We start from the raw sequence: 23,808 nt of genomic DNA on the forward strand, positions 1-23,808 counted from the left end.
AGGATCACAGCACCCCCTGAACTGATCCAGATTGGTCCAGAACAGAACTAGTGCTATATTAGACCTTGCTGGGAGTAAATTATTGTTTCAATAGATGTTTACTCCTTCTCCTGCACCAATTAGGCATGAAAGTGGTGGGCTGAGTGTAGTTATGCCACCCCTTTCCTCCATGAGAGGAGGAGCAGTGGAAATCATTTACCCCGTAGCCTGCTCATCTATAATTATAGATGTATATAAAATTCAATTCAATCAATCTTTCCCATCCTCACTCATTCCCCCTCTGCTATTGCAACTGACTGAATGTTCTGCTTCATCAATTGATCTTTATGATTCAGATACCTCACAATACTATATAAATTTGGGTGTAATTAAGTGATGCTAAGCTTTTTCATATTTTTATGTATTCTAGGTTTAAAATATTATTATAAAGGTTTAAATAAACAATCATCTGGAGCATCACACAAAATAAAAATGTGAACAGTTTCCTAGAACAGATTGCGTATGCATAGTGATGTTCCACTTAAACTTAGGAAATCCCACTCTAGCAGAATACAAAGTAACAAATGATGCACAGTGGTAAGTACATCTAAAGTTTTACAATTTACATTTGGCTAATGTATCAAGTATAAATGCTCCCATTGTATGTTCATCACTGCTAAACCTACTAATATCATCTTCATGAAGCTTGTGTACTATCCAGCCACATTGACTCATCAGTCTTAATTTCATCTTTACAATTCCAATAACATCCATGCTTCCATCTAGCATTGACTGGGAGTCTATGATTTCAAATGCCACCCTCTTTTGACCTATGATCTCCTTACAATGTTTTAGTTGATTCCAAACAAAATTTCCACTGTTATTGGGGTCCTTCAACCTTTGTGGATAAAAAACCAGACTAGCATAATTTATAAAAAGTATGGGAAATTTCAGTTCCAGAACGGAGGCACCTACAGACTTGTTTATATAATTGGCTCCTTTCATCAGATGGGCAAGAGCTGGGCGATACAGCATCTCATCAGACAAAGTCCTCTTGGGCAGATCATTCATATGTGTTTCAGGAATAGCTACATTTATCTCAGGAACCTCTATCTTAATAGCTTGATGTAGTGCCATAAGTCGGGACAGCTGTTTACTTCTTTGGTAACCTGGAAACAATAACAATATAACAACAATAATAATAATAATAGTAAAATTAAACAGTGATACCCATGAATACACCACAGCATGATGATTTAACACCCGTCTGTACCAAGACATGTTTTCATATTTATTCTGCTTACTATTTGGTAATTATATACAGCTTAAGAAAATAATGTAGCATTTAAAATAGTGAAGACTCTGGCCATTAAACTTCTGACCTCCATAGACCCTTCCTAATGTAACTAAAATTGTCTAATTACACCCAGAACTCAAGGTAAAAATGCATCCCAGTACTGAAGGGGTTAACAATGAATCTATAACATTTAATATGTATATAGTATGTACTCTCTCATTTTTTTTAAATAAATCCATCATCTCACTATCCTCTCATTTTTACTCTCTCTCTCTCTCTCTCTCTCTCTCTCTCTCTCTCTCTCTCTCTCTCTCTCTCTCTCTCTCTCTCATACATAATTCTTTTTTTATTTCATTCAAATCCATCCCCTACCACTCCCGTCTCACTCTCACATTTCCATCTCTCTCCTAACCAATTATGTCTGGTATGTATAATTAGGAGGTGGTGGCAGTGGTGGTGAGAAAGAAAGAAAAAGATGTAGAGAATTTAAGTCAAAATCTGTAGGTATGAATGATACCAAGGTGTTACACATGGAGGTAGAGGCATATTAATATGCAGTACATACTATAGTAGATAATGATAATGATGACGACAATAATAACAACAACACCATAATCATAAACAACAACAATAATAATAATAATGGCAATAAAAAATCAGGAAATATTCAGTAGTCCAAAGGTCTAATAATAACCACCATCTTGAAACTTTCTTCAAAGTATTCAAATACCAACATAGCATACTGTACTATTCTTATCAAAGCTAGCTAATAACTATTCTCATCCTTTCTGTCTAATTGCTGTTAAAAGGTTAACATTATCAAAGAAGTGCAACATGATAAGAACACGATAGAAAGTGTTAGCTAGTTACTATAAACAAAGACAATATTATAAAAAAAATTGCAAGCGTCTTTTTTTTTTCAAGAAATAATATTCTAAAAAAGCATTCATGTTGTACTACAATGAAATACAATAATTTTCCTTACCTTTAAGCTTCTCAATTTTTTGTGGCTGGAAACCTTCTTTAATAAGTTCCTTTGGATAGTGGCCCAGTACAGCCATAGAGAAGAGCAAACCTGAGAGATGCTCTGGGTAAAACTCCAATTTGCCCATGTGCACATATCTTGTAAGAAGATTTTCAATTACGTCTAAAAAGCCGTCACTTTCTTTATGCCCTACATGACTGAAGCTCCAGAGAATTCTATTAATATCCTTTACACGAATTCTTTTTTTAGGGTTGGTCAAGTGCTGCATTACTAAAGACTCCATTTTTTTAAAGATTTCTAAATCATACACTTGGTTGTTTGCATATAGAGCTAATGTATGTGCAATCACTTCAGGCTGGAGAGTGTCTACAGTAGATTTCATTATGAAAGCCTTGACTGAAGATAAAAGGGGCTTATCATGATATTTTGCAGCTCTTATAACTTTCACCATTGCAACAAATGCAAATGACTCAAGATCACTTAGTCTTTCTGACTGTTCAGCTTTCATTTGTAACCACTTAGCTGCTTTTTTTATGAGTGGTGATGATTTATCCAATTTAACATTGCCTTTGAACACTCCATTCAATGCTATGCCTCCATCTATAAAAGACAAATGCTCAAGAACTTCTTCCAACTTTGTAATGAGAACATGAAAAAATTCTCTGTTAAGGCTATTTTTCTTTGCAAAACTAATATAGTGAAGAATTTGTACAAGCTGATGAGGTGTTGCTGTTGATGTATGATATTCAAAGAGTGATATGAATAAATCAAACTGTTTCTTTCTGTAGACATTTTTTTCATGTAAGATTAACATTATATCAAAAAGTTCTAGACACTGCTCAAGGTCAGCCTCTGCAGCTCTCTGATCACATTCCTGGACAATTCTTGCTGTTATATCAATTAAATATCTGCTTCTCTCAAACTTTAAGTTTTTCATTATCACAGCAAACTCCCTAAGTTCATTTTGAGTCATAAGGGGGATGGCCTGAAAAACTCTTTCCTTGACCATGGACATAAGACCTTTTTTACTGATTATATCTTGTACTATATTCTGCTTCTCTGAGGTGTACTGAGTGAACAATTCAAGAATATAATTTGGTTTCAATTCTGAACTATGTGCTATTACAAGATGCAATTGATGTCCTCTGAAAGCATACACATTGCTACTAAGGTTAGATTGATCAGCCAAGGATTTGACAGATGCAGCATATTCAGGATTTTCTCTTATATACTCTAGAAGCTTTTTACTGAACAGACTTTCCTTCCCAGAATTCTTTTGATGAAGGACAGAATAAAAGGACAGGCAAAGATTCCTTTCAGGAAAGGTATATAAACAGACCTGGGCTTCAGTAATACTTCTTACAAGCCCAAGTTTCCTAGGCTGAAGGATCACTCTATTCAGTGCTCTCAACATTGTAGTGGTTCTTGCAGGTTCTATAATTTAAAACATCTTCACAGTCTGAAAAAGAAAATCAATATTAGCAATATTAGTAGAAATTCAATAACACACCTTTGCCTTCAGTGTTTTTATCAGGAAATGTCACCTACACTATCTAACAAGTTAAATCATACAGTTGACTATTCCAGAAACAAAACTTTTCCAGCATGACTGTCAGAGTGCATTTTTAAATTTACTAGGTTGGCACACAATTATTTTCTGGAGGCACTGTTTATGTTTTAATGGTGCTGTAGTAAAGGTTTTGGAATGTATTACTATTTTTGTATTCATTCTTAAGTCTGCTATACAACCATTCAATTTACAATTGGATTTTTAGGAACCAATTACAATTGTATATCAGGGAATACCAGTAGTGACATTGGTTGAGTCCATAATAACATAGGCCAAACCAAGACACCACAGAACTTCTTGGTCAGACCTCCTGCTATCATGAACTACACAGCCAAGAGATGTGAAGCTCTCTATGATTTCAATATCCTCACCACACACATGTACAGATTACATTATTTCATCTGACAAGTCTCCAAACAGCTGGATCTTGCTCTTGACCATGGAGACCTTTAGGCTCAATGACTTCGCTTCTTCATGGAACATATCAAGAGGCAGCACCATAATCTCCAGTGACTTGACAAGGATTATCTGCAAAATCAATATCAGAGACCTTGATATTGCCAACAGACTGTTTTTTCTCACTACCTTCATCATTACAACTATATATCACATAACTCTCACAATAACACTATTACAAAAGATTATGTTGAGACGAGGTATAAAGCTGGACCAGACTAGTAATAAATACAGGCAACCCCCGATTAACGAACGTTCACACAACGAAATTTCACCACAACGAATGTTTCCTTTTACTACCATCTGCTCATATAACGAACACCAAACTCACTTTAACGAAATTATATCTAGGTAATTTTTTCCAAGTTTGAAAGCCCGCTGTATCACGCAAGCCGACAGGCTTTTGAATACACCAGCACCTCTCGTAGACAAAACGCACACCACTCACTCCCCTATCCTTCCCCACTTTTAGTTTAAAACAATAACAGTGTCCAGCAGCAGCTCGTCTTCCCTCGCTCAACATGCCACCAAAACGCCCTGCAACCAGCCCTACAATGTTGCCTAGCATTGGTAAGACCAGGAAGTCTTTTACTCTCAAAGTGAAGCTAGATATTATTCACAGACACGAGGCGAGAAAACTAATTGCACTGCTTGCCACTATGGCTTGACTTTTTTAGGAACATAACTCGTTCGTTAAGCGGGGCTTGCCTGTATTTCACTGTATCATATCTCATTTCACCACAATAATAACTCAGTGTCCAGTTCAGTAGCAAAACAGTAGATTGCCATGACACTGCTGATGGCTCCTTCCCAACCCTCACATATGAATGAATAATATTATCTAGAGAAGCAGGATCTGAGGCGTTACCATCTTATCATGCTCCAGGACGTCACTATTGTATATACAACCATATGTGAAAATTTCATGTCAATCAGATGAATACAAATAGCAAAACAAGGACAAAATTATGAAAAATCTTTAGGAGCAAATATCTTGAAAAGTGTTTTTATACACCTCAAAAATGTTCACAAAATTGGTATAAACTCTGATCGACGTTTTGCTTAATATATTTTTAAACTACAACTAAAATGCAATTTTCAGTTGGAATTACATTTCTGATAATGTCAAAAAAAATAAATAAATAAATAAAAAATTAAAAAAAAGTGGGTAGTTCAAATCGGACTTTTGTCCCTGGGTTGGTCAGAGTCCGACTTATCGTGAAATCCGAGTCATCGGGGTCTGAGTTATCAAGATTCAACAGTATTCAATCCTCACCAACAATACCCTGCATAGAGGGAAACTTCTTGGAGAGTGGCAGCAATCTCATCAAATATCAATTTGCATAGAGCCTCAATCAGTCTTTGGTTATTGCCACAGTCCCCCTTTTGTCCCCTACAATACCATCTTTCGAACGGAAATAAAATCTTTTGCCCTCACATATTAGAACACATGTACAAAACAGACCAATAAACAAGCATTTGTGATGCTTTCCTCATCTGTACTCCCATTTTTCCACCTGTTTCCCTTGCCCACTTTTGTTCTTGCCACCACCACCATTGTCCTTACCCCCACTGGTACCTGTTGCACTGGTAGAGGCAAGAATTCGTTCCCATGCTAGCAGAACAGAGGGTAGCACAAACAAAATGGCTGAAGGGAACTCTCACACTGCATTCTGATAGGTTTAGAGAGAGGTCTGACGTCACAGAGGAGACTGCCAAGTTTAAATTCAAATTGCCAAGCATGCACTCGGTGGTCCGTGACCACCCTACCACCAAAAGTTAATTTTGCCAAGCAGAGATTCGCCAAGTGTGGGGGCTTACTGTAATCTTTTTTTTGCTGTACAATTAATTTTCTAGATCCCAGATGTGCTTTTTTTTTCCTTCACCCAGTCCAACATCTCTACATCTGGACACCACATTTTCAAATCTTTCTCCGTGACGTAACAACATAAACAAAGTCACAAACAGACTGAACAAGACCAACGTGATGGTCTTGTTTTGTGACTGGTTTTTCCAGTTGCTAGGTACCAATGTTCAGTTGGAAACTCTATCAACTTGGAATTCCAGTTGCAAATTGACATGTGTGAGCCTGTCTTTAAGTGAAGGGTGTGTGTGCTTTTTTTTTATGTAGGGGAGAGGGCCAGCCAAGGGCAAAAAAAAAAAAAAAAAAAAAAAAAAAAAGCCCACTTGAGTGCTGGCTCTCTAAAAAGTAGGAAAGCGTCAGCCAAAATTGGAGAGCAAATGCCTCGATACCTCTCTCTTAAAAGAAGACAAGTTGTAGGAAGTCGGAAATACAGATGCAGGGAGGGAGTTCCAGAGTTTACCAGTGAAAGGGATGAATGACTGAGAGTAGATTAACTCTTGCGTTAGAGAGTTGGACATAATAGGGATGAGAGGAAGAAGAAAGCCTTGTGCAGCAAGGCCACAGGAGGAGGGAAGGCATGCAGTTAGCAAGATCAGTAGAGCAGTTAGCATGAAAATCGCGATAAAAGATAGAAAGAGATGCAACATTTTGGCGGTGAGAAAGAGGCTAAAGACAGTTAGTCAGAGGAGGGGAGTTGATGAGACAAAAAGCTTTAGATTTCACCCTATTTAGCAAAACTGTGACTGGAACATCCCCAAACATGCGAAGAGTACTCCATACAAGGGCAGATAAGGCCCTTATACAGAGTAAGCAGTTGGAAGGGTGAGAAAAACTGGCGAAGACGCCTCAGAACACCTAACTTCATAGAAGCTGTTTTAGCAAGAGATGAGATGTTTAGTTTCCAGTTAAGATTATGAGCAGAGGACAGACCGAGGATATTCATTGAGGAAGAGGGAAACAGTTAAGTGTCACTGAAGAAGAGGGGATAGTTGTCTGGAAGGTTGTGTTGAGTTGATAGATGGAGGAATTGAGTTTTTGAGGCATTGAAAACTACTAGATTTTCTCTGCCCCAATCAGAAATCTTAGAAAGATCGAAGTCAGGCATTCTGTGGCGTCCCTGTGTGATCTGTTTACTTCCTGAAGGGTTGGTCGTCTCTGAAAGGATGTGGAAAGATGTAGGGTGATATCGTCAGCGTAGGAGTGGATAGGGCAAGAAGTTTGGTTAAGAAGGTCATTAATGAATAATAGAAAGAGAGTGGGTGACAGGACAGAAGCCTGAGGAACTCCACTATTAACCCCTTCGCGCCGGATGTTAAAAAAGCCCGCCTGTTTGATATACGGGTGGTAGTGCCGCGTGCCTGAGCGCAGGAAACTCGTGCAAGCTTGTCATACTTGTCGTCTTTGTGTATTATGCTGCTATTTTCTAGTCACTATACCGCCTTCGAAGAGGAAAGTGGACGCTTCTCTCTTCGGAGAGAGAGAGAGAGAGAGAGAGAGAGAGAGAGAGAGAGAGAGAGAGAGAGAGAGAGAGAGAGAGAGAGAGATTAGAAAATTTGTTGTGTGTGTGTGTGTGTGTGTGTGTAATTCACTGTTTGATCTGCTGCAGTCTCTGACGAGACAGCCAGACGTTACCCTACGGAACGAACTCAGAGCTCATTATTTCCGATCTTCGGATAGGCCTGAGACCAGGCACACACCACACACTGGGACAACAAGGTCACAACTCCTCGATTTACATCCCGTACCTACTCACTGCTAGGTGAACAGGGGCTACACATCAAAGGAGACACACCCAAATATCTCCACCCAGTCGGGGAATCGAACCCCAGTCCTCTGGCTTGTGTGTGTGTGTGTGTGTGTGTGTGTGTGTGTGTGTGTGTGTGTGTGTGTGTGTGTGTGTGTGTGTGTGTGTGTATTTACCTAGTTGTAGTTTTACAGGGCCTGGGCTTTATGCTCGTGTGGCCCTGTCTCCATATCTACAATTATCCAATCTTACTTTAAGGTGGTAATTCGATGACTCGATATCAATATCGGTTTTTTGGCTCTCCCATTGCTATTTTTTCACCGAATTCAATAATATTTATACACAAGGTGTACGTTTATGGTGTACGTCTTCAGTGTTAATTTGGTACACAAATGTGGCGTAGTTTTTTTGCAATAAATATTTTTTCGGCGATAAGAAAATAATTCAAAATACCATTATAAAATCAAAACTAATAACAGTGTGGCAATTTCCTCTTAACACATATAATATACATAACAACAAATAAATGTTAGCATCGGCATACACATAACCTATGTTATAACAATTTCATTACACGCCAAATTGTTACCTTTTTTTTTCATCAAAAATTTGAGTTTATAAGCCTGTTGTAAATTTATTTGAGTGAGTTCATGCATTATCATGCTAGCATTTGTTAAGATGAGGTTGTTGATCATTTTGCTGCAAATATTTTTGAAATTGACCAATTACTGAAAAAGTTATTCAACAGTATATGCTGAAAAACTGAAAGTCGAGAAAAACGCATTTTTCTGTGAACATCTTCAAAACTCCCACATAACTCGCTTCCTCACTCGGGGCAACGGTTTCCTAGCAGGTGGGCTTTAAGATAGGAGGTACCCTAAAAGTATCCCTTTAGCCCATAAATTCCCGTGAAAAGCCCACATGGTATAAAAAAAATAAATAAATAACTCACTCCAATATGTACCAAACTCAGATATGTACTTACATAATCCCTTGACAACTACTTGGAGGCTGGTAGTGGCTGTTTAGATAGTTTAATGCCATGTTACATCATGGCCTTACACGTGGCATTGTCACAATTTGGGAACCCAACACGTGTAAAATACGATCAACAGGTAGGCTGCACGCACGTGCACTCCCTAAGGCTGTATCGATTGGTACTGAGGGAGTAGCGTCTTCCTCACCCTCACTGCCTGATACTAAACTATCGTACATCACGCAAAAATAAATAAAACAGCTCAAAAAAAATAATAAATACAAGCAAAACAAAGACTAGAAGAAAAAGGGGCGTATGCACGCTTGGGTATTGAAAGGGCCGGCCCTTTAAACCCGCCATTACCAGGTAAGCAGTGCGTTATGTGCCTGGCAACTTCGGCCATGGCTTCCCTCTCCAGAGACGAACCCAAGTACCAAGTTTCCAATTTTTCAATTTTTTTGACCAAATTAACGAATTTCCACCTTAAAAGTATGCACACTCGTTGCAGACACTACTTCTTCATTTAAACTGTTCCACGTCTCAATACATCTTTGCGGGAAACTATATTTTTTAACATCTCTCAGACATCTTCCTTTTCTCAGCTTTTTACTATGCGATCATGTGCTTCGTATGTCATATTCTTCTCTCAGGATCAGTTTCTCATTATCCACTTGGTCTATTCCGTTGATCAATTTATAAACTTGTATCAGGTCTCCTCTCTCCCTTCTTTGTTCCAGGGTTGGTAGATCCATAGCCTTTAGTCTCTCCTCATATGTCATCCCTTCAAATTCTGGAACCATTCTTGTAGCCATTTTTTGTAGCCTCTCCAATTTCCTTATGTGTTTCTTTTTATGAGGGGTCCACACTACTCCTGCATATTCCAATCTGGGTCTTATTATAGTACTTATCAATTTCTTCATCATTTCTTTGTCCATGTAGTGAAATGCTAATCCAATATTCCTTAGCAAATTATATGTTTCTCTAAAAATTCTATCAATATGGCTTACTGGTTGATTGTTTTCTTCCATCGTCACTCCTAAGTCCTTTTCCTTTTTACTTTCTCCAGTTCTACTCCATCTCCCATCTTATAGATTCCCACAGGTCGTCTTTCACTCTTTCCCATTTCCATGACATGGCTTTTGTTCACATTGAATTCCATTTCCCACTTCTTACTCCATTCCCAGATCTTATTTAGGTCTTCTTGCAGTATTTCACAATCCTCCTTTTGCTTTATAACTCTGCACAGTTTCGTATCATCTGCAAACAAATTTATGTAGCTGTTCACTCCTTCTGGCATGTCGTTAATATAAATGAGGAAAAGTATTGGTGCCAATACTGACCCCTGTGGCACTCCGCTTTCTACTGCTCTCCACTTGGACTTCATATCTTTAACTACCGTCCTTATTTCTCTCCCCCTCAAATAATTTTCTATCCATCTCAATGTGCTTCCTTTTAAGCCACCCTTCTCCTCTAACTTCCACAGTAATCTTGCATGTGGCACTTTGTCAAATGCCTTTTTTAAATCCAAATAAATGCAGTCAACCCATCCCTCTCCCTCTCTCTCTTGTACTCTATCAACTATTCTAGAATAGAAACTCAATAAATTAGTTACACAAGACCGTCCTTTTCTAAAACCAAATTGGCTATTTGATATTAATTTGTTGTCTTCAAGGAACTCGATCCATTGTTTCTTTATTATTCTTTCACACATCTTGCATATTACACTAGTTAGTGATACCGGTCTGTAATTTAAAGGTTCTTCCTTCCTTCCGCTCTATATATGGGAACCACCTCAGCTCTTTTCCATTCTACTGGTACTGTTCCATTTTCTATTGAGCATTTTATGATGTATATAGGACTTGCTAGTTCTTCCCTACATTCTTTCAGTATTCTGCCTGAGACTTCATCCGGTCCCATTGCCTTCTCTTCATCCAGTTCCTTCATTAACTCTTTTATTTCAAGCTTGGTTACTTTAATCTCTTTCATATAGACTGTCTCTCTATTACCCTGTGGCCTTTCAAATTTGGATTCCTTAGTAAAGACCTCCTGGAATTTATTATTTAATAGTTCTGCCATACTTTTTGGGTCTTCCACCATCCCGTTCTCTCCTTTTAACCTTTCTATTGTTTCTTTTTGCCTAATTTTTCCATTTATGAATCTGTAGAACAATTTTGGTTGCTCCTTACATTTTTCAACAATGTCCTTTTCAAAGTTCTTTTCCTCTTCCTTCCTCACCTTAACATATTCATTTCTCACTGCCTTGAAGTTTTCCTTATTTGCTGGATTTGTATTTCTCCTCCACCTTTTCCATACTCCATCTTTTTTTCTCCTTTGCCCTAGCACACCTTGCATTAAACCAATCTTTCTTTCCTTCTTCTTTAGGTCTATATTTTGGGATATATTCCCTGACTCCTGTTTTATATATTTCCAAAAATAAGTTATACTTCTCTTGCATCGTCTCTGAGTTTTCCATCTCCTCCCAGTTTACGTTTTAAAAATAGTTCTTGAGATTCTCAATATCAGCCTTTCTGTAATTTAATCGGTCTCCTTTGTATGAATCGTCTCTATCTTCCTTTCCCTCTTCTATATCTATTTCTAATATTACATGGTCACTCTTTCCCAATGGGCACTTATATCTTATATCATCATTCATTTGTATACCCCTTGTAAAAACTAGGTCCAATCTCGCTGGCTCGTCGTTTCCTCTGAATCTTGTGCATTCCTTTACTCTCTGGTCCATCATATTGTCTATCATTAGGTTCAAGAATCTTTCTCCCCAGGCTTCTTCCCCCATACCACTTTCATAATTTTCCCAGTCCACTTCTTTACAGTTGAAATCTCCTACTAATATAACTTTTCTCCTTTCTTTAATGATTCTCGTTAGACTCCTTATTGTGTCATCTATCATGTCTTTATATTCTTGATTGTTCCATGAATCTGTTTTAGGTGGCACATATGTTACAATGATTGTTAACTCTTTTTTATTAATATGCATCTTAACATACAGTACTTCTGCTTTTCCTTCTCCACATTCCACTTGGTTTATTACTGTCTACTTCCTTAACATTATCATGACTCCTCCTCCTCCTTTACCCCCTCTGTCTCTTCTCCATACATTATATCTATTATCCAAGTCTATTTTGATTGCCTCATTTAGTTTTGTTTCAGCCAGACATACAATATCCGGATTTTCTTTCTTTATGTAATCTCTTAATTCTAATTTACTGGATAAAACCCCGTCTATGTTTGTATACATCATTTTTAGTCTCTTGCCTTTATCATTTTCAGTTAAACTTGTTCTACGTCTACGTTTTTCTCTTCCTTCTCGTTTATATACCATTTCCTTATCCTGTCTCCCAGAATTCTCCAAAAAAAATGCCTTATTCTCCTCTTCTGACCTTTCATTATTCTTTTCCCTTACTGCTGCTGCCAATTCATTGTATCTCTTCCTTTCTTCCTCATTTCTATTTTTCTTTATATAGATATCCTTGCAGCCATCTGTTTCTCTAAGTTTTGTTGTTCTATATAATATTTCTTCTGTTGCTGCTTGTGATTTTAGTAGTATTTTAATTGGTCTCCTTTTTCCTTCTTGATATGGTCCCATTCTGTATATTTCTTCTACTTCCTCTTCCAAGTTCTGCCTATCTTCGTCGTTTAGATTCTTCAGTAGGTCTTTGACTGATTTCATTTTATGAAGAGAAATACAGTAATGACTTCATATTCATTTCTTAACCTTGCCACTCAGATTAGGCTGATTTGCTTTGGTAAGATCAGCTTAGTTGGGTTAGATTAAGTTGATTTATTCTGAGGAAGATATCTCAGTGGTGTGTGTTACCTCAACTAGGTTAGGTTTGGTTAGGTTAGGTTAAGGATTAGATTAGTTTTGGTTAAATCAGATAAGTTCGATTAGGCTGACATAGCCAATGGTGCACGTGCAAACTGTGGTGCTGAGTATCCTCCAGTATCCACAGCAGTAAAAGTCCAAATTTTGGATTGTTATTTCTGTGGTACTTTGTCATGACAAAATGATTTTTTTCTGGTACATTTGGGTCTGTTTTGTATTATTATTATTATCATTATTTTTAATATTGATCACGAAACAATACTTTCTGATGGGATGGATCATGTTTTTTGAGGGAAGGGAAGGTGGTAGTTAAAAAAAAAATATTGATTTGCGATAGAAATTAAGTGTAGATTCATTCAAAGGAGGTTGAAAATTACTAGAAAAAAAAATAGTTTGGCAAATATGAGGTTTCACTTGACAATGGAATCTCTGATGTGACTTATGTAATGCAATGCATGTAAAAAACCATTGGCTGGGAGAAACTATAAATTGTACCCCCTCCTCCCGGCCAGATGGTTTAAATGCTAGAACTTGTTTAGTACTCCTTTGGGGTGTATGGAAGGGTGCAACCATACCAATTATGTTACAATGTTGGGTTCAGTTGGTTAGCCTTTAGGGTTTTCGCTACCGTTATTATGTGGATACAGCCAGAAACATAGCGAATTGTTGGCAACACTGTTCAACAATATCAAAGTAGTGCTTGCCGTCGCAGCCAGCCGTCACCTACAACATTAAAGTATTTTCAGAGATTTTCAACATGATTTAGTTGATTTCAAACTTCTTTTGCAGCACATTACTCGATTTAACCCTTAAACAGGAACATGACTCCATATGGAGTCGCTAGTTAGTGGTTTTGAAAAAGCGCACCATTTTTCACGCACACCTGACTCCTAGGTCTATGGGTCTGAGTCTAGTCTGTCAGTCATGAGATCTAGAGGAGGGCAGACAGACTCCTTGCTGGCGATGCTCTTTCCTTCCTAAGTAAATATTGACTCACGAACATTTGTAGTGAAGAAAACATTGTTTATAGGCCTTAGCACCTCTACCTCATGCTAAATATGTTCTCTGGGATTTGATAAGAGTCCTGGTACAGTTATTCTCTCATTCTACAAGTGTGTAATAGTTATTATTATTTTTTCGTCTGGTTTCTTTGATAGGCAAATTTGATATGTCACATTCCTCTGGATTGTCTAATAAGAGAATACAGCGGCTGTTGGAAGAGCAAACTGCAGATCTCACTGGTGAAATAGCATTCACCTAAACCTATTAGCCAGTCACAGCTGACTGCTTTTTTTATAGAAAATCACATTTTCATGAATTGCCCTTGTTGGTTCTGTTACAGTTTAGTACAATAAACTCTAGATAGTTTTGGCCACCCTTAGGTTGTTGTTCTTACTATTTACAACATTTTCAGTAAGTACACTACCTCCCGCAAATGAATAATAATGCTGCAATAGGTCCGGGAATGTGCGGTGTTCAGTGAATTTTCTCTAAGTCCAGCAAGCTGCGGCAAGCCTCGGAGCTCCATCACACTCGGAAATGAGCAGTACACTGACTTGCATTTGTTTATAGCTGGGGTTTGTGGGTAACTGCTTATTGTGACTATACTGTCATACCTCACCCAACACATTGTGCACGGCGAGATTTGTGTTGGGCGAACAATAGGCCCTATGGGAAAATAGGGGTCAGGTTCCCAGATCCTCCCAAAAAAACACCTTTTTACCAAAATGACTGAAAAAAAATAAATAAATAAATGAAGTACCAAACACATTTTTATTTAACTATACAGTACTAGTACCTTATTTAGTTTATTTGCTGGTTGGAGAGGGCTTGAAATACGAAGTGATGGGCCTCTGACTGGCAGATGCTTCCATATGGCGTAAGGTCTCCTTGTAGGGCACAAGAAGCTCCTCAACACCCCTCTTGAACTTAATGCTCCTCTCCAGGATGGGATCTGTTTCAGTGATGAGGGATGTTGCATCTTCCATGACTTTCAGCAAATTATGAAGAGTCTTGATGGTGAAGACAGGCTTGGTCTCTTCATCATCATCAAGATCCTCATCATCAGCACCTCCTCTTGCCTCTTCTTCCTCCAGCTGCAGGAACTCTTCAAGTGAAGGCTCAGCATCATGTGAGTCAATCACATCATCCACATCTTCCTCAGTCATGTCATCAAAGCCTTCTCCCCCAACTGTGTGGGGCGAGTCCAAGACACTTGGGAGGGGAGGTCGCGTGCATCCACCAGGACCAGCGGAAGATTCAAATGGAGACCAAATCGTGCAATCACGAGTCAAAGTCATGCTCGGCGAAATATGGTATATTTTACCGATTCGTGTATACGCGAGATTTGTGTTCGACGAGGTATAACAGTACAGGCAACCCCCGTTTAACGAAGGTTCACACAACAAAATTTCGCTACAACGAAGGTTTCATTTTACTACCATCTGCTCGTTTAACAAACACCAAACTCGCTTTAACGAAGTTTTATCCAGGTAATTTTTTCCAAGTTTGAAAGCCACGTTGTATCACGCAGGCTGACAAGCTTTTGAATACACCAGGAGCTGCAAATACTAAGGCCTGCCTCAGGAGAAATTCTGAGGCATCTGTAGAATCAAGATCAAGATCAAGCCTCTCATGGATCAAGATCAAGATCAAGATCATCCCCAGACTTGACGCGGTGAGTGTAAACACGCCCTGAAACGCTCGGACCGTTTTTGTAATTTTTTTTGTGCTTGCTGCAACCCTGTGTGGATATCTTGTGTGTACAAGATGCCTGTGTGCAACTGTGGCGTGTGTGGTGAAGCCCTGACTGTCAGGGTGAGTGCAGTGGCGTGTGAAGGATGTGAGGTCTGGTATCATATGGCTTGTGTTGGAAGTCCAACACCGAGGCACTGGTCAACGACAACCTCATGTACTTCTGTGATCCTTGCAAGGTCACCAGAAACATGTGGAAGAGCTACCGGTGCCAGAAAGAGGAGAAGAGTGTACAGACGGAAGATTCTAGTGAGAAGACCGAGAAAAGTATTCAGACCGAAGAGAACTCCAAGGAAGTGAAGAGCAGCCAGACTGAAGAGGACGTTGTGGGACCCCAGCCCAGCAGACAAGAGGAAGGACCAAGACAGCAGCACACCATGAAAATGAGGAAAAAGAAAGTGCCCATCAGAATTATTGGAGACAGCATGGTGAAGACAATGTCCAGCCAAGTGAAGTGCAGGATGAGAGGGAGTGGCTGCACCAGCCTGAGTGGTGCCAAGATCACGGACATCAGGAAGAAAGTAGAAGAAGAAGCAGCCAGTATGGAGGACGGGATGCTGATCATCCAAGGAGGTGGAAATGGCCTAGAATATATTGGTGAAGATGAGACGGTGAGGAATGTTGTGGATGCCGTGAGGAGTGTGGAAGGCAAGGGCATGAGTGTGGCCATCGTGGGTGTCATGCAGAGACCCAGGGAAGGCCTGTTCTACGAGCGTCTGAGAAGATCCACCAACAGAAGACTGCAAGAGGAGCTGCTGAAAATGAAGATAGAGTGGATGAAGGAGAAGAAAGGCAAGCTGAGCTTCATCGACATGGACGGCGTGGTAGACCGGTTCAGCTTGTATGAGAAGGACGGCGTGCACCTGAACGACGCAGAGACTGCCAGGATGGGTCGACGGCTGTGTGAGTGGGTGAGGCGAGGTCGCTGCAGCCGATGGACCAGTGACGGAGACGACAAAAGCACGCCAGGAAGAAGACACCAGCCAGGCAAGTGAGAGTGTGAGGAATGGATACATGAATGTGAGAGGATGGGGTGTGGGTAAGTTTGAGGATATTTCCACAGAGCTCCAGGAATGGAAGTTCGACATAGTCGGGCTTACAGAGACGCACCTGAGAGGTGAGGTACAAATGGAAGGATGTGAGTTTGCTATGATTGGGAAGGGACGTAAGACTCAGGAGACACAGGGAGGAGGCGTAGCCTTTCTCTATAGGAAAGAAAGTGGACTGAAAGTAGAGGAGCTTGGTGTGGGAACGTGTGAGAGCAGTGAGGATGTGTTGGCAGTGAGAGTGGAGTGCACAGATGGTCGGGGCAGAGTGGAGAAGATGGTTCTGGTGGTGGTGTACATGACTGTCATGGGTGAAAGAGCTGAGAGGGAGAACAGGAGGAAGTATGACATATTGAAGAGAGTTGTGAGAGAACATGGAGGGGAGAGAGTGCTGGTGATGGGTGATATGAATGCACATGTAGGAATTCTGGGAGAACGTGTGAACAGGAATGGTGAGATGCTTGGGGATTTTGTGGATGAAATGGAGTTAGAGAATCTGAATGTAACTTTGGCTGAGGGACGTGTGACTTGGAGTGCAAGGGAGCAGGAGTCAGCGATAGACTATGTGTTGGTGAATGGAAGAATGCGTGAAATTGTGTCACACATGTGGATAGATGAGGATGGTATGGTGGATATTGTGTCTGATCACAATATGCTGGTTGTGGAGTGCCTGTTGCATGGTAGGAAAGAAGTGAAAGTGGTGAGTAAGAAGAGAAAGTGGAGACTGAGAGATGTAGGGTGGGAAAACTTCCAGGTGGACCTGAGTGCAAGAAGCTGGGATGATGGAGGTGTACATGATGTGGAGCACGTGAATGAGAGACTGGTAGAGGATGTGCGGAGTGCTGCAGAGAGCAAGATAGGGTATGTGAGAGTAGGAAGAAGAAAGAAAGTACGTAAACCATGGTGGAATGATGAAATCAGAGAGGCTAGAAAGGAGCGAAAGAGAAGGAGTAGACAATGTAGGTGGCTGAGGAAAAAGGCATGAAAGTGATGAGGCAGAGAATGAGTACCAGAATGCATGGGAAATGTATGTAAAGCAGCAGAGAATGACAAAGCGAATGATAGTGAAGGCCAAAGTAAAGTGTGAAAGGAGTGTGATTGAATCTTTAAGAGAGAAAGGCATGGAAGGTGGCCGTGAATGGTACAAGTTCTTGAGAGGTGAGAATATGGCAGACAGTGTTGGAGTGGAGAGTTTGAAGGTGAATGGTGAAGTTGTAACAGAGAAGGAAGGAATGAGAGAGGCAATCAGACAGTTCTGGGAAGAAGTGGGTGGTGTAGGTGAGGTGTTTGGTGCGAGAGAAGGATGTGTGACACTGGAGAGAAGGAATGCAGATGAACTGGATGAAAGGATCAGCAGGGAGGAGGTGGAGAAGTGTGTGAAAAGGCAGAAGAATGGGAAGGCAGCAGGGCCGGATGAAATACCATATGAGCTGTATAAAATGGAGGTGATGTTGTGATTGACAGGATGACTGAGCTTTTTAACCAGGTGTGGGAGGAGGAGAGGGTGCCAAGAATGTGGAATGAGTGCAGGGTGACTCTGCTGCATAAGGGCGGACACAAGAGTAAGAATGAGTTGAAAATTACAGGCCGATCGCGTTAGTCAATACAGTAGGCAAAGTGTTCAGTGCGGTGTTGAATGCCAGATTGTGTAAGTGGATTGAAAGAGCTGGAGTATTAGGTGAGGAGCAGAATGGTTTCCGTGTGGACAGGAGAGCTGAGGATAACATGTTTGTGGTGAATGAAATGATTGAGAAAAAAGAGGGATGGAGGTAAATTGTATTTGGGTTTCCTGGATATAGAGAAAGCTTATGATAGGGTGAATAGAGAAATGCTAGGTAGAGTCCTAGAAAAGATTGGGTTGAGTGCCAAGATAGTCAACATAGTGCGTAGCATGTATGTTGATACCAGAGCTAAGTACAGTTTAGGAGATATAGAAACAGACTGGGTGAGGAGTGAGAGAGGAGTTAGGCAAGGATGTATTTTGTCACCAACCCTTTTCAGCCTGTACACAGAGGAGTTAGCAGCAAGAATGAGAAGGATGAATGCAGGAGTGAGTGTGGGGAATGATAAGATAGGTGTGCTTCTTTATGCAGATGACGTAGTGGTTATGAGTGAGTCAGCAGAGGAGCTGCAAAGTCTGCTGGATGTGGTTGATGGGTATGGAAGAGATTTTGGAGTTAGGTTTAGTAGTGAGAAGAGTAAGGTGATGATTGTGAATAGGTCGGAGGATGAATGTAATGCAGCATGGAGGTTGGGAGAGAATGAGTTGAAGCAGGCACAAGAATACAAGTACTTAGGGATGTGGATGAGTCCGAATGGGTGTGAAAAGTCAAAGAATGAAAAAATAAGCTTGGTGAACCAGTGGGTGGGCCATTTAGGAAGCGCAGCAAGGATGAGAGCAAGTAAGTATGACGTGCTGAGAGAAGTGTGGAAGAGTGTGGCTGTTCCCAGTATAATGTACGGTATGGATGTGATTGCATGGAACGAGAGTGAAATTGACAAGTTAGAAGTGGGGCAGTGTAGAGTAGCTAGGCTGGCACTGAATGCACCGAGGTACACGGCAGTAGAAGCTTTAAGAGGGGATATGGGATGGAGCTCTTTTAGGGAAAGACTTATAAAAGCGACACTTAGGTACAAGATTAGGCTTGAGAGAATGGATGATGCAAGAATAGCAAGGAAGGTGTATCTGTGGAGTGAAAGTGGAAGCAAATGGAGGAAAAGGTGTATGAGAATGACAGAGAGGAATGGGCAGTGTATGGATGTGAATGCAAGGAGTTACAGGTGGTCTGAGTCCTGCAGCAAAGTGTGCCAGATGTGTGACTCGGGAGAGGACGAGACGGTGGAGCATGTGATGCTGGAGTGTGTGAAGTATGCCAGAGAAAGGTATGAGATGATGCAAGTGGTGTTGACTGAGCTAGGGCATAATAGGAACGAAAGAGTGGAAAAGACGGGGAGGGAGTGGATGGTGGTGCTGCTGGGACTGAGTAGAGAAACGAATGAAAGGATGATTGAGGCGGTGAAGGAGTTTCTGGAGAGTATGTGGCGTGCCAGATGTACAGACTGTTAGAGCAAAGAACCCTGTTTCCTTTTTCTTCTTTTTTTTTTTTTTCTGTGTGCCTTTTTTTGTCGTCTACAGGAGCTGCCGATCCAAAGACCCGGCTCAGGAGTGATCCCGAGTCGCTTGTAGTATCAAGATCAAGATCACAACACGCACCACATAACTGCGTCAGCAGCAGCTCATCTTCACTCGCTCAACTTAGCACCAAAATGCCCTGCAATGTGGCCTAGCATTCCTAAGAAGACCAGGAAGTCACTTACTCTGGAAATGAAGCTGGATATTATTCACAGACACAAAAGAGGAGAGAAAACTATAGCATTGCTGGCCACCATCTTGACTCCATATACTGTCTCTACTATTTTCAAGTCAGCAGACTATTAAGAAGGCTGGTGAGACTGTATCTTCCTTGCAAGCTAAAAGAACCACCTGAACTCGTGACTCTACAATAGATAAAATGGAAAGCCTTGTGGAAATGTGGTACATGAGTTTTGTATGCAGTACAATGATACGCCCTTTGTTTACATTCCACAGGTTGCTGGTTAGTGTCTTTCCCATTTCACTTTCCCTCCCTTCATAAATTTAAGATCATCAACATTATAAAGTTATGTACATACATACATTAGTGTACATTGTAATGACTTAAATTAAATTTAACTGCCTAAATGTTAAACTTCATAATTTTTACTTTCATTAAACCTTTCACTGTACTATGATGCACTCTCGCTTTGTTTACTCTCAGTGGAAGTTCAAGTCAGGGGTTATAATCGGTTCGCTTAACGAAGTGTTTTTTAGGAACGTAACCCTTTCGTTAAGCGGGGGTTGCCTGTAGTTCTTTTGTCCAATGACGTGCTACCACCTCTTAACACCACGAGCTGTGCCAATGAGATTTGCTATAGGTATTCGTAGGCGGGGCACAGCTGGGCAGACAGGTGCACAAAGACATCTGTGTGTGCAGTTCAGCCATGGCCACCGTTGACATTAGTTGTAAATATTGCAAATTTGATTACTGGGAAATCATCGCTCCTGCTGTCCCCGTGGAGGACAGTGAACTTAACGACAATCAAGAAGATGATGTCCCACAGCCAAAACCTTCAACCTTTCATTAAGGTATTGTGAGGAGGGGTATTATTAGTAGAGATAGGGCATATTGTGTCAACCTATAAGAGAACCAGTATGGGGGAAGCAGCCCCAAAGCAAGGATCCGGTAGGTTAGGTTAGTGTTCTAGGTGGGATCTGGGGGGGTGCAGCCCCCTCCGGCTAGGATACATTTGGTTTGTCAGGGTTAGGTTAGTGTTATAGGGGGGTGTCCGGGGGAGTGCAGCCTCCCCAGCTAGGATACATTAGGTTAGGTTAAGTTTATGTTAGGGTTAGGTTAGTGTTATAGGGGAGGTCCCAGGTGGGGGGAGCAGCCCCACAGCTAGGATACGTTAGTTTAGGTTAGGTTTATGTTAGGGTTAGGTTAGTGTTATAGGGGGATCCGGGGGAGCACAGCCCTCCTCGGCTAGGCTACGTTATGTTAGGTTTATGTTAGGGTTAAGTTAGTGTCCTAAAGTGGAAAGGTTATGTTATGTAAAACTTCCCTTCATTTAGGGATATTTTCCTAGATTTGGAGAAATTTCCCTAGAATTAAGGAAATATCCTTAGATTTAGGGAAATTCTTCAAATATGTATGGAAATTTCCTTAGATTTTTCAAAAAGCCATATATCACCCATATATGTCTTCCACACCCAAAATCCCCAATTCCCCAAAGGCCCCCAAGCTTGTTGGAGGGGTTGGGGGATTATGGTAGATAGGAGATATTGTATTAAACTAAAAATTTAACCCTTTGTTTTGTTCAGAGCACCACAACTTGGGTGTAGAGTTTACAATTTATAAATAATTTTGAAATAATGGTTTTAGTAATAAGTTCAAGCAAAAGTCATCATGATAAAACATGTTATGGGTATGCAGGTTCTGTTTATTTATCAAAATCAGGGTAAATTTGCAGTTTGAGCCAATACACCTTATCTTAAATTTTTTTTCCCTAAGTCTAATAAGCTTGGGGACCTCCTGGGAAAGCATAGTTTTTGGGTGGGGAAAGCAAAAATGAGGCAATTTGGGGGCCCGAAAAAATCTAAGGAAAAAATACCCATTTAAAAAAAAAGGGAAAACCACAAAATTCATGAGTGCTTTTCACTGAAATTATCCTAACCTAACATAATAACCTCTCCTCCCCTCCTCCCCCCCACAAGCCCCCCTGGACACCCCCTATACCCCTGCAACACTAACCTAATCCTAACATAAACCTAACCTAACTGGGGGGCCACAGCCCCGGACCCCTGCAACACTAACCTAACCTACCGTATCCTTGCTTTGGGGCAGCTTCCCTCCCCCCACACCGGTTCTCTTATAGCTTCACACAATATGCCCTACCTCTACCAATACCTCTCCTCACAATACCTTAATGAAAGGATGAAGGTCCTGGCTGGTCCTCTTCTCGATTGTACACTGACTTGCATCGCAGGAGCGATGATTTCCCAGTAATCAAATTCGTAACCTTTACAATTAATGTCACTGGTGGCCATGGCTGAACTGCGCACACAGATGCCTCTGTGCAGCTGTCTGCCCAGCTGTATCCCGCCTACGAATACATATGGCAAATTCCCATTGGCGCAGCTCGTGGTGTTAAGAGGTGGTGGCACTTCATTGGACAAAAGAACTATAAACACAATAAGAATCCTATTCAGCAGTTACCCACAAACCCCAGCTATAAACAAATGCAAGTCAGTGTACTACTAATTTCTGAATGTGATGGAGCTCCGTGGCTTGTGCTGAAGTTATTACTAATTTCCGATGGGGTAAAATGGGATTAGAAATGCTCATAGAAGTGTGATGTAGACTGTGAGAATGTGTATAGTTACGTGTGGTGTATTGGTTGAAACTGCAGTAATACCAAAATGAGAAACAAAAATTGTTAATTTTAATTTAGTCAGAGCATCACAATTGGAGAGCAAATTAAGAATTATACACTATATATTTCTTAAAAAGAGCAACCATTTTACTTAGAGAATATTGAATTTTTCTTACTTTACTTTCCAAAGAATTTTCATTTATACGCTGAGGCAGTCACTATTTTTTTTTTTTTTTTTTTTTACTAAATCATGAAAATTAAATAAGAACATATTTGTATGTTTTTTTTTTTCATTGTTCTACAAGATGCTTTTTTTTTTTTCAAATCTGATAAAGTGTAACTCAATAAAGATGATCCATATATTTTTGCAGTGGCTCCAAATGGAGTCAGGATACAATTAGTGTGAGTGAAATTGGGCGTTTCCGTTTCACCCAAAAACCTCGATTTTCCAATTTTTGGAATGAAAGATAGGCATAAAATAATATTGAAAAAACTGTCATTACACGAAAACTATTGATTTGCGATGTTAATGACATATGCCATCAATCAATAACATAATATCCCTGTGGTTCATCGGCTTCATCATTCATTTTTACATCTTCCATACCCATGCAGAACCAATGATACCATGTCATACATCTCCCACAACCTACTCCTCTTGACCTGTTGCTTACCGCTTTCTCACATACGTAGCATACATTCATCACCATCACAGTTGTCTTATTTTCCACAGAAAAACTCGCAAAGAAATCTCTCAAGCAGATAATCCGTCGCTCCAATCCTCTGGGCTTAATCAGGCCCGCCGTCTCCAAAGTCCAAACACGACTCCACGAGATGTTGATCTTGTTCTTGATGTTACAGCTTACAGGTGGTGGATCAGGATCGCTCTGGCAGAGCCAGCAGGCTGGATCGACGACCCCTGTAGAATGAATCGAACAAACAAAAAACAAGAAAAAAACAGTATCCTGTACAGTAATTGTCCCTAGATAGATAGATAGATAGACAGATGATTTATTGACTACAGAAACAAATACATAAAAAAATACATAAAAAATCCACAGACAAGTGAAATACTGTAGTCCACAAAAATATCAAGTCACTCAAATAGCAATTATATCAACCTGAAAGCTCCCATAAAAATTCCCGTGAATAGAAAAATTACCAAACTTACATAGCCTATTCAATTACATACGTATACTCATTCTTAACATGCAAAATACACATATCCAAAATAGCCAACTATCTTTATCATTTATATGTTTGCAGTACGTTGTATAATATCTCACAAACTACTTCATTTTGAAAATTATTGAAGATGTCCTCCAGTGTGCGGTAGGCATATCT

At 40.3% G+C, this 23,808-nt stretch overlaps 1 protein-coding gene across 4 annotated transcripts; it reads right to left on the bottom strand.

Moving 5' to 3' along the window:
- Positions 1 to 383: 383 nt before the first annotated feature.
- LOC123516932 lies at positions 384 to 23,334 on the bottom strand. Of its 4 annotated transcripts, none has more exons than XM_045276720.1 (4): positions 23,139 to 23,334; positions 4,223 to 4,359; positions 2,262 to 3,720; positions 384 to 1,148 (listed from the first exon to the last, which is right to left on the bottom strand). In XM_045276720.1, exons 3-4 carry the CDS (start codon positions 3,673 to 3,675, stop codon positions 595 to 597), a joined length of 1,968 nt encoding a protein of 655 aa, XP_045132655.1. In that variant the 5' UTR covers positions 3,676 to 3,720; positions 4,223 to 4,359; positions 23,139 to 23,334; the 3' UTR covers positions 384 to 594. The 4 variants fall into 4 exon arrangements, with proteins under 4 accessions (XP_045132655.1, XP_045132656.1, XP_045132654.1 ...); XM_045276721.1 differs by having other exon boundaries at positions 4,210 to 4,359; XM_045276719.1 differs by having other exon boundaries at positions 4,203 to 4,359.
- Positions 23,335 to 23,808: the final 474 nt, after the last annotated feature.

This window comes from Portunus trituberculatus, chromosome 41 (genome assembly GCF_017591435.1).
Source record: "Portunus trituberculatus isolate SZX2019 chromosome 41, ASM1759143v1, whole genome shotgun sequence".
In the NCBI taxonomy this organism is placed as follows: domain Eukaryota; kingdom Metazoa; phylum Arthropoda; class Malacostraca; order Decapoda; family Portunidae; genus Portunus; species Portunus trituberculatus.

What these genes read in the sequence shown, in the direction of transcription:
- LOC123516932 (XM_045276722.1), bottom strand. Translation starts at nt 3,675, where the DNA reads ATGTTGAGAGCACTGAATAGAGTGATCCTTCAGCCTAGGAAACTTGGG. An exon ending in AAAAATTGAGAAGCTTAAAG is followed by an intron (nt 1,149 to 2,261) that starts GTAAGGAAAATT and finishes TATTGTTTCCAG; the next exon opens with GTTACCAAAGAAGTAAACAG.